Source organism: Chiloscyllium plagiosum, unplaced genomic scaffold, assembly GCF_037043375.1.
Source record: "Chiloscyllium plagiosum isolate Xiang-an unplaced genomic scaffold, Cpla_swu_hap1 HiC_scaffold_5, whole genome shotgun sequence".
Taxonomy (NCBI): domain Eukaryota; kingdom Metazoa; phylum Chordata; class Chondrichthyes; order Orectolobiformes; family Hemiscylliidae; genus Chiloscyllium; species Chiloscyllium plagiosum.
This window is the reverse complement of record NW_028270143.1, coordinates 118,298,812-118,315,947: the sequence shown is the minus strand read 5'-3', so window position 1 is coordinate 118,315,947 and position 17,136 is coordinate 118,298,812. Positions and strand designations below refer to the sequence as shown.

The 17,136-nt window shown below is 41.9% G+C and overlaps 1 protein-coding gene across 1 annotated transcript in view; it reads left to right on the top strand.

Annotated features, from left to right (window-relative positions):
- ttc21a (tetratricopeptide repeat domain 21A) overlaps positions 1 to 17,136 on the top strand; it is a 137,036-nt gene that overhangs the window by 36,899 nt on the left and 83,001 nt on the right. The window contains exons 5-10 of the mRNA XM_087987769.1: positions 499 to 621; positions 1,305 to 1,462; positions 2,087 to 2,171; positions 5,589 to 5,687; positions 6,273 to 6,469; positions 15,569 to 15,662. Coding sequence (XP_087843895.1) covers positions 499 to 621; positions 1,305 to 1,462; positions 2,087 to 2,171; positions 5,589 to 5,687; positions 6,273 to 6,469; positions 15,569 to 15,662 — 756 coding nt within the window. The remainder of the gene's footprint in view (positions 1 to 498; positions 622 to 1,304; positions 1,463 to 2,086; positions 2,172 to 5,588; positions 5,688 to 6,272; positions 6,470 to 15,568; positions 15,663 to 17,136) is intronic.

Genomic DNA, 17,136 nt, shown 5'->3' with positions numbered 1-17,136 from the left:
TGTTGATGATTTATAAACATAGGACTATTGTGGTGCAATAGTAATGTCACTACTTCTAAGTTAGGAGATTCAGGTTCAAGTCCCACTTACTTCAGAGATGTGTAATAACATCTTTGAACAGGTTGATTAAAAATATCTATTGTACATTCTACATGATAAATAGGCTCCCAAAAAATAGGCATCATGGTGCCTGAACTGCTCACATTTAATTTAATGTCAGGAAACCAACATTTCAGCTCCTGCCTCCATAAATACCCTCGTAACTGCCCCAGCCACCCAGCTCTTTCCTCTCTCTTAGTTTCCAATGTTTCAGGCCAGTGACCTTTTGTTAGAACACTGATGTTCCCCCTGATTATTTCAGTGCTTTTGCTCATACAACAGACTTCCAGCTTTTGTTGTACTTTGCTATTGTCATAGAACAGAAAGGGCCATTTGGTCCTTCATGTCTGCACTGACAGAACCATTTGTATTCAGTTTCCATATTGTTTATGCTGACAGACATTAATACTGAAAGGATGGATTGAACTAACAGACAACAACAATGGGAATGTAAAGAAGGCCATCAGTTACCTAGAGGAAGGACTATGCGATTTGAAAGATATATTTGGATTGATGGGAAAGGTGAGCTATCACCTGTTGACTCTGTGTCATGCAGTTTGATAAACAGGAATTTACATTTTTAATGAACCTTCTGAGTTCACTTACAGCAGCTTCTATATGAATGGGAGAATGCAAACAGTTATGTTGCGTTGCCAGCTCTCTCATTTGGGACACATTGGGATGATAATTACCACCTCTCCTAGCAATGCCCCATTTCTTCAAGTATCCATCATTTTGAAGGTACATAGCACGTGTATTAGCATCAGATGCTTGCTCTTATGCTTTTGACTTAAAGAAGCAGAATGTGTGTACCTGTTGGTTCAAACTTCAATCAAGTGTTGGTTTTTGATTCAGTTAATGGGGTTCAGACATCCATCACCTACCACACTTGTGTGATCTTTCAGCTTTCCACATCGAATATCTATGGCCTTTCAACATGAGACTGTTGATTTATTGCTGAATTAAATGTTTGTGTGTGCACACTTGACTGGCTTGTAAATGGCTATATTCCATTTCATTTAATCTCCCAAAAGAAACAGAAAGAAGATGGTTGCTTATTCCAGTCTTGTATTCCTTGGGAATTGTAGATTTAATTAAACAGTGTTAAGATTAATAGGGTGGATAGAAGGTACTTACAGTAGGTGCTAACACAGGTACTGTGTTAAATGCTGGCTTGCCACCCACTGCTGATTTCTGAATCACAGGTCTGCTACCTTCAGAAGGAACAGAATTTCCTGAGCGCCCTGGAAACCGTCAACCAGATTATTGCCACCACTCCCACATTCATGCCAGCTCTCATTCTGAAGATGAAACTGTTCTTGGCCCAGAACAACTGGGATCAAACTTTAGAAACTGCACAAAGGTAAGTGAGGGGAGGACGATAATAGAAGTAATGTGATTATCGTATCAAGCACATGAACAGTGAATGGTGCTGATTAACGAATAACATAAATCAGACTCCTAATCTGCTTATCAGTTGTGTACAATGATTTAAGATTTTTGTTCTTGTAGGGCTTCCAATGGCTCATTTGATAAATCTTTTTCTTAAAGGAAACTCCTACAACTTGAGCTTTCTCTGATCATTACTCAACCTCAGCTGTCATTTTTCCTGACAGCTTTTCCCCTGTATGAGTACCTGCCAGAGGTGGCCTCCTACCTCTTGCTTTTATTGTGGCCCATTGTTAGTTGGTACTAGCAACGAGTCGCTAAGAATGCAAAAGTGACAACATATCTATATCATAAATGAACCTGTGAACATTTTGCGAAAGGCCACAGATAAAATGAGTTAAAGGTGAATTAGTTAATGAACATTTTAATAATGATGCAATAAATCACCTTCATTTCAATGTAATCATAATTTTATGACTGTTTTTACCAGAAATAAAACAGTACGATTGTCCATTATATGTAAAGGGTGCATATGTGATGGGTACATAAATAGATTATATACTTATCAAACCCTTCTTTTTCTCCTCATTAAAACAAGAATTATGCTGAAGGATGGCACCAACATAGATGCATTGCTAATCTTGTGTCTTCATGCACTTTGTAAAGAAGGAGATCAGACTGAGGTGAGGAAGCTATTAGATAGTGAGATATGTTGATTTATTAACACAGAATAATGTCAGGTGTCCTGAGCCATAGACTCAGCTCTGTTTTTTGGTTGTCCTCCAGGACCTTATTTCACATCTGTATTGTGTGACTGAAAGTGCCTAATGGGTTCTTTAAGGTCTGATCAAAATGAATACAAGAATTGGAGGTACCGTTGTTAGACTGGGCTGGTTAAAGTTAAAAATCACACAACACCAGGTCATAGACCAACAGGTTATTTGAAAATACAAGCTTTTGGAACATTGCTCCTTCCCCAGGTAGCTAGTGGGGTAGGATCATAGGCTACAGAATTTATAGTAAAAGATCAAAGTGTTATACAAGCCATTTGGATACAGAACTGGCTCAAGGGTAGAAGAGAGAGGGTGGTGGTGGAGGATTGATTTTCAGACTGGAGGCCTGTGATGAGCAGTGTGCCACAAGGATCGGTGCTGGGTCCATTGCTTTTTGTCATTTATATAAATGATTTGGATGTGAACACTGGAGGTACAGTTAGTAAGTTTGCAGATGACACCAAAATTGGAGGTGTAGTAGACATCAAAGGTTACAAAGTGCAACAGGATCTTGATCAGATGGGCCAAGAAGTGGCAGATGGAGTTTAATTTAAATAAATGTGAGGAGCTGCATTTTGGAAAGGCAAATCAGGGCAGGACTTATACGCTTAATAGTAAGGTCCTGAGGAGTATTGCTGAACAAAGTCATCTTGGGGTGCAGGTTCATAAGTCCTTGAAAGTGGAGTTGCAGGTAGACAGGATAGTGAAGAAGGCACTTGGTATGCTTTCCTTTAGTGGTCAGATCTGAGCTTTGAGTATAGAAGTTGGGAGGTCATGTTGCGGTTGTACAGGACATTAGTTAGGCTACTTTTGGAGTATTGTGTGCAATTCTGGTCTCCCTCCTATAGGAAGGATGTTGTGAAACTTGAAAGAATTCAGAAAAGATTTACAGGGATGATGCCAGGGCTGGAGGGTTTGAACTATAAGGAGAGGCTGAATAGGCTGTGGCTGTTTTCCCTGGAGTGTCAGAGGCTGAGGGGTGACCTTATAGAGGTTTATAAAATCATGAGAGGCATGGATAGGATAAATAGACAAGGTATTTTCCCTGGGGTGAGTGAATCTGGAACTAGAGGGCATTATTTTAGGGTGAGAAGGAAAGATTTAAAAGGGACCTAAGGGGCAATGTTTTCAGAGGGTAGTGCATGTATGGAAATGAACTACCAAAGGAAGTGATAGAAGCTGGTACAATTACAACATTTAAAAATCATCTGGAAGGGTATATGAATAGGAAGGATTTGGGCCAAATGCTGGCAAATGGGACTAAATTAATTTAGGATATCTGGCCAGCATGCACGAGATGGACCGAAGGGTCTGTTTCTGTGCTGGACATCTCTATGACTCTATAACTAATGTGATGTATTGAACAAATTTAGATTGCTGTTAAGTTTTTAATTACTCGGACAATGCATTAAAGCTTAGAGTCTGTCTGTATCCCAACTTGAGTCAGACTAGTTATATTTCCAAAGTAGGAATTTATAAAATGTCACATTGACTGACTGCCTACAGATTGTGTGCTTTTTGAACAAAATAGAATGTATCTGCAAATACAATTCATCCCATAGATTTGTGTGTGTGTGGGTGGAGAGAGAGGGAAAGCATGTGTGTGTGTGGGTGGAGAGAGAGGGAAAGCATGTGTGTGTGTGGGTGGAGAGAGAGGGAAAGCATGTGTGTGTGGGTGGAGAGAGAGGGAAAGCATGTGTGTGTGGGTGGAGAGAGAGGGAAAGCATGTGTGTGTGAGTGAGAGAGAAAGAAAGAGAGAGAACATGTGTGTTTGATGGAGCATGTGCATGAGTGTGACAGAGTATATGCCTGTGAGAGGGTGTGCACTGTGTGCGTGTGCGCACGTGTATGAGTGAGAGTCTGTGAGTGAGTGTGATCATGTGTGAGAGTGTGTGTGTACGTGTCTTCACGGTGCTTAGCTACTTCAAGGTCGTGGCTTATGTCCTGCCCTTGTCCCATTTGATGACAAAGTTGTACAGCATGCAGGATTTATCAGCCAAACGTTCAACCTGAATGTTCCTATGCAACCTCCTCCCACCATCATAGGTACCATAACACAGTCAATTTGATTCGCTTCTGTGTGACATTAGAATACATCTGAGTGCACTGGACACAACAAAGGTCTTTTGTTTTTATTTATTCATTAATGAGATGTGCGTGTGTGTCAGGGCAGGGCCAGCATTTAAGGCCCATCTCTAATTGTTGTGGAGGAGATGTTGGTGAGCTGCCTTCTTGAACTGCTGCAGGATGTTAATGTGGGGTTTCAGCAGATGAACATGAAGGGGTGATGGATAGATTCTCTCTTGTGGGAAATGGTCATTGCCTAGCAGTTATATGACACAAATGTTACTTGCCACTTATTAGTTCAAGCCTGGATGTTGTCCAGGTCTTGGTTCATATGGACCAGACAATATCTCAACTGTAGTATTGAAACCCTGTGCAGCAAGGCTAACTGCTCACTTAGCAAAGTTGTTCCAGTACATCTAGAATATTAATATTTACCCATAATTATAAAATATTGCATGGGTTTGCTCTACTCATATAGAACAGAAGGAATATGAAGCAGCCAATTACTGCCCATATTTTTATGAATCAGCAATAAGGTTATGAAGAAGTCATCAATAGTTGGTCAAATATCTTCTTTTTACCAATAACATATTCACCGATGTTCAGTTCAAGTCTTCTCAAAATCACTCCAGACCTCATTACAACCAGTTCTGTGGAAGGGTCACTCGATCTAAAACATTAACTTTGATTTCTTACCACAGATGCTGCCAGACCTGCTGAGCTTTCCAAACAATTTTTGTTTCTTTCTTCTCATAAGAACTTCAATCTAGACAGGGGCACAACAGCTAAATGCCACAAAAGAGGAAGAAACTTTTGTTGTTGGCATTGGTTAGCATGGAACAGTGGAATGGTGGCTCAGTGGGTTAGCACTGCTACCTCACAGTGCCAAGGACCCAGGTTTGATTCCACCCTTGGGTGACTGTCTGTGTGGAGTTTGCACATTCTCCCTGTGTCTGCTTGGGTTTCGTTCCACAATCCAAAGATGTCCAGGTTAGGTGAACTGGCCATGGGAAATTGTTCAGTGATGTGTGGGTTAGGGGCAAATGTAGAGTAGGGGAATGGATCTGATTGGGTTAGTCTTCAGAGGGTTGGTGTGGACTTGTTGGGCCAAATAGCCTGTTTCCACACTGTTGGGGTTCTATCAAGGGGTGGAGCAATGGGAGGGGTTGCCAGCCCAAAATCCTCCAATGGTGGACTGCTGTGGCTCTGAATACAATGCACCATCATTTATATGTTTTTACAATCCATTTATTAATATAGGCTGAAAATTATGTGAAACAGCTCAATAGTGCCTTGGAGAAAAAGGAACCTCAGAATCCAAAACTTTACCAACGTGTAGCTGTTTTAGTAAGCAGAATGGTAAGTAATGTCGTTTTTCTCATTTTGGACATTTGGTCTTGACGTGCACCTTTCCAAATAAAGGTGGAGCAATATTCTCATGAGCGTCAATTCCAATTTTAACGTTGATGTTGTGAGAATCCTTGCTTTGAAGTTTATTTTGTATGTTGTCAGCTGAAGCATAGATTCTTGACAGAATCATTGACCCAGGTGAAAGTGAGGACTGCAGATGCTGGAGATTCCTTTTGAAGGGCTCCTGCCCAAAACGCCGATTTTCCTGCTCCTCGGATGCTGCCTGACCTGCTGTGCTTTCCCAGCAACACTCTGATCTTGGCTCAGAATCATAGACCTGGCCATCATACCTTACCAAGTCTTTCTATTGAATTATCCCCACTAGGTGACTCTCCTCAGGTTACACCACCACCAGTTGTCTCTCTTGCTAATGACAGAGCATCTCTATAATCTAGTAAGGCTATGGCAAATTTATTCCCCTGTACCATTAGCAAAGCCCTACAAGTTTTCCCTTAAAATGTGTATCCAATTCACTTTGAACGTTTTGATTGCCAATATAGATTTAACCTGTTGTGCACTTTATGCCTTTGACAGTGTGGCAGGAACCAGACTGTTTTGGATCAGACGTACAATCTGGTGGAGCGTTCACTATACATGGCTCCCACGGATGCAGAGATTGCAACAGAGCTGGGTTTCCAATTATTTCTCCAGGGTAAACTGCAGGATGCAGTGAAACAGTACACAGATGCAATGAAACTGAGTGAAACCAACATGCCTGCACTGACAGGTGTGTAAGTTGAAATATTACTCAACAATCCTCGTTTGCCGCAGTGAGTATGAAGGTAGTGGTTGTTAGTGACAACATAATCCTTTATTCTTTTATCAGATGAGTCTGATGCTGGTAAGGTCAGCATTTGTTACCCATCCTGTTATGGATCAGACCAAGCCCCGTCAAAATCTAGACCCCAACTTTCTCTTATTTTGAAGATAAGTGTCAGCTGTTGCACCGAGATGCAATTCAATTGGTCAGACTACCAGATTTGAAGCAAACAAAATTTATTCAACACTAGTTAAAATACAACAAAAGAAAGAAGAAACTGGAATAACTTAACTCTGTTGGGGAAACTTAACAGAATTATAGATTATTTAACAACTAAATGCTAACTGTTCAAATGTAGAAACATCCCATAAACGGTTCCTTGGCAAAAGGCAAATTCAGTAAAGTAGATTGTCCTACAGGCAATTCTCCAGCTCAAGAAGAGAGAGAGCGAGTAGCATGGAGAGGTGTGCTGTACCTTCAAGACCCCAGCCACTGCTACTGAAAAACTAAAACTAAAAATCCTGGTTCCGTGGGAGCTTGACCCCCACCCATTCAGGCTGCTTCTATTGTTACAACTTTAAGAAAAATCCCAAGGCCTCACAAGCTGTTACTTTATTGGCTTTGAATAGACAGCTCAGAATCTGTCTTAAAACTCTTTTGGAAAGAAAACAGGACAAGCTAAACCTCTTAAAACCATAGAATTGTCATAATCCCTAATTGCTCTTCAACTGATTGGTCTTTTTTAATTATTAAACCAATCAGTGAACCAGATGGTATTTTATGTCAATTGCTGATAGTTTCATAGTCATCATTTATATTTCAGTTCTTTATTAATTTGAACTGAAATTCCACAATCTGCCAATGGTAAAATTTGAACTCATGGCCCCACAGAATTATTCCAGACCTTTGGATTACTCGATCAGTGGCATGACCACTATGCCACCATTTCAAATAATAACAACATATAATGTAAAGCCAATCTTAACAGAGCAGAACTATCCTCCTCAAATCCCTGTGGACGATAATGGATGGTCACTATTTCAATTTTTCACGATTTGGAGATGCTGGTGTTGGACTGGGGTGTACAAAGTTAGAAAAAAAAAATCACACAACACCAGGTTATAGTCCAACAGGTTTAATTGGAAGCACATTAGCTTTCAGAATGACGCTCCTTCATCAGGTGATAGAAGGAGCGTCGCTCTGAAAGCTAGTGTGCTTCCAATTAAACCTGTTGGACTATAATCTAGTGTTTTTAATTTTTAACTCAATTTTTCACAACCTTTAGAATTACTCAATGTAACGGTTTTAATATAAAAGGTAGAAAGGTGATTGAATTGGTTGAAATTTCCAGAAGTCATAACATTTGGACATGGAAATTAAAGAAAATTAAACCCCGTCATGAGTACAAACATAGGAAATTATATAGAAATTACTTTTGCCACATGAAGTGACTGAATACGATCATTCTAAGTTTCTTCATCTCTTGCGTTGTGTTTTGGTTCTTAAAACCAAAGAACATAGAACAATGATTAGTGATCCAAACAACATTACCTCCTGATTAACACTGCTCATGGCATATATTAGATTTTATCAATTCTTATGATGATATATGCCAAACTATTTACATACATGTTTAGCAGTATGTTAATCAGTACATTCAACTGCATGGTCGTTGAGGAAATATCACAACAATCATAACTGAAATCTCCATCTTTAAGTAATACAGTAGAGTCACAGTCCCTTCAGTCTAACCAGTCCACACCGACCATAATCCCAAACTAAGCCAATACCAGCTGCCTGCTCTTGGCCCATACCACTGCAAACATTTCTTATTCACACACTTATTTAGGAATGTCTTTTAAACATTGTAACTGTACCCACAGCCACCAAAGATTTGTTCCTAAGTACTTATACCTAAGATGGCAACATTAGAGGCAGCCATTGTAAAAACTTCTCACTGCATGTACTGGAATACACGTGATAATAAAGGATATTTCATTCTATTCCAAAAGTCCATTTCACACACGAACCACTCTCTGTAAAAAAAAATACTCTTATCTTTTTTAAAATCTTTCTCCTCTCACCTTAAAAATATGCCTCCTACTTTTGAAATCCCCTGCATTTTGGAAAATACATCTGGCATTCACCTTATCTATGTCACCTCGAACGTCACCTCTCAGCCTCCTATGCTCCAGTGAAAAATGTCCCAGCCTATGCAACCTCTCCCAATGGCTCAAACTCTCCATTCCCAGCAACATTCTAGCAAATCTCTTCTGAAGCTCGCCACCTTAAAAATATCCTTACTATAATAGAGCGACTAGAACTGGACATAGTACACCAGAAGAGGCCTCACCAACTTCCTGTACAACCTTAACATCATGTTGGAATTCTAATAGTCAAAGGTCTGAGCAATGAAGGCAAGGATGCTTAACGCCATCTCTATCTATCTGTGATGCATGGCACATCATCATATTTCCATAGCATCTTTAGATATTTTGTACTGTTTCTCTGGCCTCCATCACATCTCTAATTGTGAGAATCTCCACAAGAGAAACTCAAGGACAACCCTCTTTTTTTCTCTTTATGGTCTTTCCTCTTTCCTCTTTCCTCTTTCCACGCAAGGTAGCACTCAACTTTCACATACAGCTTGATAACAAATAGAAGGATGGGAGTGGGGCAAATTAATGACACTGACAATCTCAAACTGGACCTTACCCCTTCCCTAGAGACTCCGAGGCTGAATGAGTTGACTTAATGCAACTTGAACTTGGGTCCCCTAAACTGCACTACCTCCATTTCAATTGATCAAATTAGTGATAAGATTCACCTGTGAAACAGAATTAACTGCACTGTGCAGCTCTGTCTATGTGAAATGGTTTAGGGTGTTTCTAACATCTGTGATTGTGTACCATTAAAATACTAGTTCAGTATTTCCTTCTCAGTAGCAATGGGGTAAATCGGATAATACTATTTTAATTCTCCCTTTACCTTTTGGATCAATGGTGTTGACAAATCTCTAATAAGCTACTGTTTCTCTTTGCAAGTAAGCAATTGTCTAGCTTGATGTTGCTCAAAGGTGGTGCATTTTTTAGAGATGGTACAAGTATTAAGCCCAATGTACCATAAACGTTTTCATATGAGCTTGCTTCCTCCACTGGATGCTGCCTGACCTGCTGTGCTGTTCCAGCAATAAAGTTTCAACTTTGATCTCCAGCATCTGCAGACCTCACTTTCTCCTCCACTTTAACCCCTATCAGCAGCCCAGTAGATGAATTGAGTGAAAGCAGACAGCTGGGTCAATTAAATAAAATGATTTGTGAAATAGAGCTTCTTTGTTTAAATTTTGAGAGAGAACATAGAACATAGAACAGTACAGCACAGAACAGGCCCTTTAGCCCACGATGTTGTGCCGACCACTGATCCTCATGTATGCACCCTCAAATTTCTGTGACCATATGTATGTCGAGGAGTCTCTTAAATGTCCCCAATGACCCTGCCTCCACAACTGCTGCTGGCAACGCATTCCATGCTCTCACAACTCTCTGTGTAAAGAACCCGCCTCTGACATCCCCTCTATACTTTCCTCCAACCAGCTTAAAACTATGACCCCTCGTGTTAGTCATTTCTGCCCTGGGAAATAGTCTCTGGCTATCGACTCTATCTATGCCTCTCATTACCTTGTATACCTCAATTAGGTTCCCTCTTCTCCTCCTTTTCTCCAATGAAAAAAGTCAGAGCTCAGTCAACCTCTCCTTATAAGATAAGCCCTCCAGTCCAGGCAGCATCCTGGTAAACCTCCTCTGAACCCGCTCCAAAGCATCCACATCTTTCTTATAATAGGGCGACCAGAACTGGACGCAGTATTCCAAGTACGGTCTAACCAAAGTTTTATAGAGCTGCAACAAGATCTCACGACTCTTAAACTCAATACCCCTGTTAATGAAAGCCAAAACACCATATGCTTTCTTAACAACCCTGTCCACTTGGGTGGCCATTTTAAGGGATCTATGTACCTGCACCCCAAAATCCCTCTGTTCCTCCACACTACCAAGAATCCTATCCTTAATCCTGTACTCAGCTTTCAAATTCGACCTTCCAAAATGCATCACCTCGCATTTATCCACATTGAACTCCATCTGCCACCTCTCAGCCCATCTCTGTGTCCTGTCAATGTCCCGCTGCAGCCTACAACAGCCCTCTATACTGTCAACGACACCTCCAACCTTTGTGTCATCTGCAAACTTGCTGACCCATCCTTCAATCCCCTCATCCAAGTCATTAATAAAAATTACAAACAATAGAGGCCCAAGGACAGAGCCCTGTGGAACACCACTCACCACAGACTTCCAGGCAGAATATTTTTCTTCTACTACCACTCACTGTCTTCTGTTGGCCAGCCAATTCTGTATCCAGATAGCTATGTTCCCCTGAATCCCATTCCTCCTGACCTTCTGAATGAGCCTACCATGGGGAACCTTATCAAATGCCTTGCTAAAGTCCATATACACCACATCCACAGCTCGACCCTCATCAACATTTCTAGTCACATTCTCAAAGAACTCGATAAGGTTTGTGAGGCATGACCTGCCCCTCACAAAGCCGTGTTGACTGCATTTAATCAAGCCATGGTCTTCCAGATGGTCATAAATCCTATCCCTCAGAATCCTTTCTAACACCTTGCAGACGACAGACATGAGACTTACTGGTCTGTAATTGCCGGGGATTTCCCTATTACCTTTCTTGAAGAGAGGAATTACATTTGCCTCTCTCCAGTCCTCAGGTACGACTCCAGTGGAGAGCGAGGATGAAAAGATCTTCGCAAGTGGCAAAGCAATTGCATTTCTTGTTTCCCAAAGCAGCCGAGGACAAATCTGGTCTGGGCCTGGTGACTTGTCAATCTTAATGTTTGACAAAATCTTCAGCACATCAGCTTCCTCTATCTCTATCCATTTCAGCATGCACACCTGCTCTTCAAAGGTTTCATTCACTACAAAGTTCGTTTCTTTCGTAAAGACAGAAGCAAAAAACTCATTTAGGGCTTCCCCTACCTCCTCAGACTCCACACACAAATTCCCTATGCTATCCCTGATCGGGCCTACTCTTTCTTTGACCATTCTCTTATTCCTCACATAAGTGTAAAATACCTTTGTGTTCTCCCTAATCCGTTCTGCCAAGCCTTTCTCGTGCCCCCTCCTGGCTCTCCTCAGACCATTTTTAAGCTCCTTCCTTGCCTGCCTGTAATCCTGTAGATTCTGGATCAGTGGTGCTGGAAGAGCACAGCAATTCAGGCAGCATCCGAGGACAGGCAAAATCGACGTTTCGGGCAAAAGCCCTTTATCAGGAATAATCCTGTAGAGCTGAGCTTGACCCTAGCTTCCTCCACCTTACGTAAGCTACCTTTTTCCCTTTGACGAAAAGCTCCACCGCTCTCGTCATCCAAGGTTCCTTTATCTTACCCCTTCTTGCCTGTCTAAGAGGGACATATTTATTCATCACTCGCAACAACTGTTCCTTAAACAGTCTCCACATGTCTATAGTGCCTTTACCATGGAACAATTGCTCCCAATCCATGCTTCCTAACTCATGTCTAATCGCATCATAGTTTCCTCTTCCCCAATTAAATATCCTCCCATTTTGCCTAATCGTCTCCTCCATAGCTATGTAGAATGTGAGGCAGTTGTGGTCACTATCACCAAAATGCTCTCCCACCACAAGATCTGATACCTGCCCCGGCTCATTGCCGAGCACCAAGTCTAGAATGGCCTCTCCCCTCATCGGCCTGTTAACATACTGAGTTAGGAAACCCTCTTGAACACACCTTACAAAAACAGCTCCATTCAAATCTTCTGCTCGAAGGAGGTTCCAATCAATATTGGGAAAGTTAAAGTCACCATTACAACAACTCTACTACGTCCACACTTTTCCAAAATCTGCCGAGCTATGCTTTCCTCCATCTCCCTGCTGCTATTGGGTGGCCTGTAGTAAACCGCTAAAGAGGTGACTGCTCCCTTGCTGTTCCTAATTTCCACCCATACTGACTCAGTAGGCAGATCTTCCTCGGCAATGGAAGCTTCTATAGCTGTGATACCCTCTCTGATTAGTAGTGCTACACCCCCCTCCTCTTTTTCCCCCTCCCTATTCTTTTTAAATGCTCTAAACCCTGGAATATCCAGCAACCATTCCTGCCCCTGAGAAACCCATGTCTCTGTTATGGCTACAACATCATAGCACCAGGTACTGATCCATGCTCTAAGTTCATCACTTTTATTCCTGATACTCCTTGCGTTAAAGCAAACACACTTAAACTGATACCTTGGTTCCTTGCCAGGAAAATCCTTCCCACTAGCTGGTCTACCTCTTGCTATTGCCTCATCTGCATCAACTCTCACCTCTGGTATACAGCTCAGATTCCTACCCCCCTGCCATACTAGTTTAAACCCTCTTGAACTACTCGAGCAAACCTTCCACCCAGGACATTGGTCCCCTTCCAGTTCAGATGCAACCCGTCCTTCTTGTACAGGTCCCACCTTCCCCAGAAGGCATCCCAATTATCTACATATCTGAAGCCCTCCCTCCTACACCAGCTGCGCAGCCACGTATTAAGCTGCGCCCTCTCCCTGTTCCTCGCCTCGCTATCTCGTGGCACTGGTAGTAAACTAGAGAACACTACTCTGTTCGTCCTGCTTTGCAGCTTCCATCCTAACTCCCTGAAATCACATTTTATATCTTCGATTCTTTTCCTGGCTATATCATTAGTGCCAATATGTAACAAGATTTCTGGCTGTTCGCCCTCCCGTTTTAGAACCTTATAGACCCGATCGGAGATGTCCCGGACCCTGGCACCAGGGAGGCAACATACCTTCCGGGAATCCCGATCCTGACCACAAAATCTTCTGTCGATTCCCCTAACTATCGAGTCCCCTACCACGAGTACTTTCTATTCTGCCCCCTTCCCTTCTTTGCCACAGTGTCAGGCTCAGTGCCAGAGAACTGACTGCTATGGCTTTCCTCTGGTAGGTCATCCCCCCAGCAGTATCCAAATATATACTTATTGCTGAGGGGAATGTCCACAGGGGATCTCTGCACTGTCTGACTGTCCCCTTTCCTCCCCCTAACTGTAACCCATTTATCCTTGTTCTGAGCCTTAGGAGTGACCAACTCCCGGTAACTCCTCTCAATTACTCTCTCAGCTTCCCGAATGATCCGTAGTTCATCCAGCTCCAGCTCCAATTCCCTAACACGGTTTTCAAGGAGCTGGAGTTGGGTGCACCTCCCACAGATGTAGCCAGCGGAGACATGTCTCCCACCTGCCACATTCTGCAGGAGGAGCAAGCAACTGTCCTAGCATCCATACCCGGCTTATCTGAACACCCACTCAGTACTAACGTAGAAAGCTTAGTTCAAGTTGCTATAAAAATTAATAACAAACTTATATCCAATAGAGGAAGTTTAGAATGAACGTTACCTTATTAACTAGGTTAGAAGAGGAGGGCGGGTGGGAAACTCTACTTTAGTAGAGTCTCGGGTTTAGCCGCCTTGCTGATATATATGGTCACTGCTTTCCTTCCTGGCTGCCCCTCTGGTCCTTGTCATTTCTCCCGTTGCTCCCGCTCCTTCTGTGAAAGGGAAAACACCGCTGCCCGCTACCGGTAAGTAATTTTTTAAAAACTGCCTTACCTTAGCTGCAGTCTTCCGGGTTCATCTTATCTCCGCTGCTGCTCGCACTCAAAAAATGCTGGATGCTGGATGAATGGCCAGAACTGGTATTTCAGGACTTCACCAAGAGTGCAGTAGGGTAGGCAGGGATAAGTCAAGGTAGGGAAAGCAAAATATTGTTGGAAATCTGAAGTGGAGAAAAGGGGCAAATAGAACAAAGAAAAATTACAGCCCAGGACCAGGCCCTTCAGCCCTCCAAGCCTGAGCCGATCCAAATCCACTGTCTAAACCTATCGCCCAATTCCTAAGGATCTGTATCCCTTTGCTCCTCACCTACTCGTGTATCTGTCCAGATGAACCTTAAATGAACCTACTACCTCTGCTGGCAACATGTTCCAGGCACCTACCACCGCCTGTGTAAATCACTTTCCGCGTGTATCCCCCTTAAATTTTTCACCTGTCACCTTGAATGCATGACCTCTCGTTATTGAATCCCTCATCCTGGGAAAAAGCTTATTTCTATCCACCCTGTCTATACCCTTCATGATTTTGTAAACCTCAATCAGGTTCCCCCCCTCAATCTCCTTTTTTCTAATGAAAACAATTCTAACCTACTCCAGGAATAAACTAGGAAAAGATCTAAGGATAGTCAGGAAGAAGGCAATTAGTGTCACTTAGGGTTTTAAAACAACATATAGTGTAGGATAGTTGGGAAAATGTAAAGGCATGCAATCTTGTGCTCTGGGTAAAAGTGATTTTGTGGAAAACATCCATAGAGTTAAAATTTAAACACATTTCTATTTGGAAAAAGATGGGCATTTGTTGGAAAACAGAGTGAGGTTGCAAAGTTTTGATTGCTCTGAGCCAGATTAAAGCCTACTTTATAAAACATTACTTCAGGGCTATGGGCTTCACTGGCCAGGTCAACAAATATTGCCTATCTGTAACTTGCCTTGAGAAGGTGGTGTTGTATAAGCACATCCACAGTGCTGTAATGAAGGGAGTTCTGTGATCTGGACACAGACATCTTATTTCCAGTGAGGTGGGTATGTGATATGGAGGGAAACTTCCAGATGGGGTATTCACATGCTGTCAAAGGACTTTTGAAAAGTTGCTGTAGCGCATCTTCCTACTGTGCACTTGTAGTGGAGTGAATGAATGTTTAAGGAGGTGAATGGGTGATGTTCAAGACTCTGCTTTGTTGAGGATGGTGTTGAGCTGCATGAGTGTTGTCACAATTGCACTCAGCTGGGAGTTATTTTCAGATAAAGATGAAATATGGAATCTTTCCTTTTCTATGGCTACACATATTGGCAGGTGACTATTTTTTTGTGTTCAATACCTCACTCAAAAAGAGGGCCCTAAAGTTGGTGTAACTGGATAATGTAAAGAACAGTCTGTTGTGTTTAGGAAGGATTCAGGTGGAGATTTTGCTTGGGCATTTAGAAGATGCAGAACAACAGCTGGAACTCCTCAAAGAAGTGCAAGGGTTAATCGGAACATCTGCGGTAAGTGCTAGTGATGACTGACTGGAGCCTAATTGTGAAGCACGTACAGTGACCAATAGACTTTGGAAGAGCTTCTTTATTTTTTCACACAGAATTTGCCACCCCATTTAAAAACACTCTCCACTCCCGGCTGGCTTTTATTTATATACGTTTTAATACTCCTTTGGTAAAAGCAAAGACCAAATTTAAAAGAACTCAAACAGCCCACTGTCACTAAAAGAAAAACTGGAAATCAATGTAGTCATACAGCATGGAAACAGACTCTTCCATCCAACCAGTCCAGGCTGACCATAATCCCAAACTAAACTAGTCCCTCCTGCTTGCTCCCGGCCCATTTCCCTCCAAACCTTTCCTATACATGCACTTCTCCAAATGTCTATTAAATGTTGTAAATGTGCCTGCATCCACCACTTCCTGGGGAAGTTCATTCCACATGCAAACCACCCTCTGTGTGGAAGAAGCAATGCACCCAATACCACCCCAGTTTTGTTTGGGGTCCTTGCTGGAAGAAATATGTTAAGATCAATAGATAGAAAATGAAGTCAGATAAAAAAGCAATATCTTGTAAAAGAACTCATATGATTTTTCAAGGAATATTGATTCGTGGAAATCTTGGCAAACATCTAATTTATGCCAAAATATTTTAAAAGATTTTAAAACACAATGTTTTAAATCTGTGTACGTCACAAACAACTAAAAAATCAGAGAAGGGCCTTCACACTTCCAATATTTTTTAGATGAAGTGTCCGTTAAAAGATCCCCTTGAAATGACTAAATTACTTTTTTTGTGAAGAGTTTAGAATTATCTTGGGCCAGAATTTGTTTGTGACAGCACGAAAGAAGAGACTTTCAGTGCTTGCTGTTAAAACAGGATATATTGGACAGCAACCCTTACATCCATAAGTTTCCAGTGAAATACACAGATCCAGAGGTTGATGTCAGAGAAACTCTGCTTCTAGCCCACACAGTGTCCTGTTGCAATCCTCGTCGATGGACATGGTACTGAAATTAGTTCTCTACCAATCACCTTAAAGCAGTTTCTGCTGGTTCGTCATTATTTGACCAGTGGGATTAGTTATTCCCTAAACAGTCTGTTAAAGTTATTTCCCTAATCAACCTGTTCATAGATTTTATTCCACCCTCTAGAATAGGTGGAATTTGAAAGCAGGTTGCCTGTCCCAGAGATAGGGACTCCACAGCCTTGCTTAGTACTGACATGACTAAGAAGATGAACCTGTGATACCTGACCACTCATTCTGCATGACGGCTGGTGTAAATGAGCTTCTAACTGTGTCATAATTATTGCTGAACAATCTCTCTGACCTTGATGTGTAATTTTACAAGGTTGGAGACTCATTGCCTCTAAGGAAAATAATGCTGGGCATATTTATACAGGTCAAAACCACATTTTTAATTTTGTCTAGCTCTTTTATCTCTCCTTTTATCCTATCTGTGCATTCCACCGCTTTAGTTA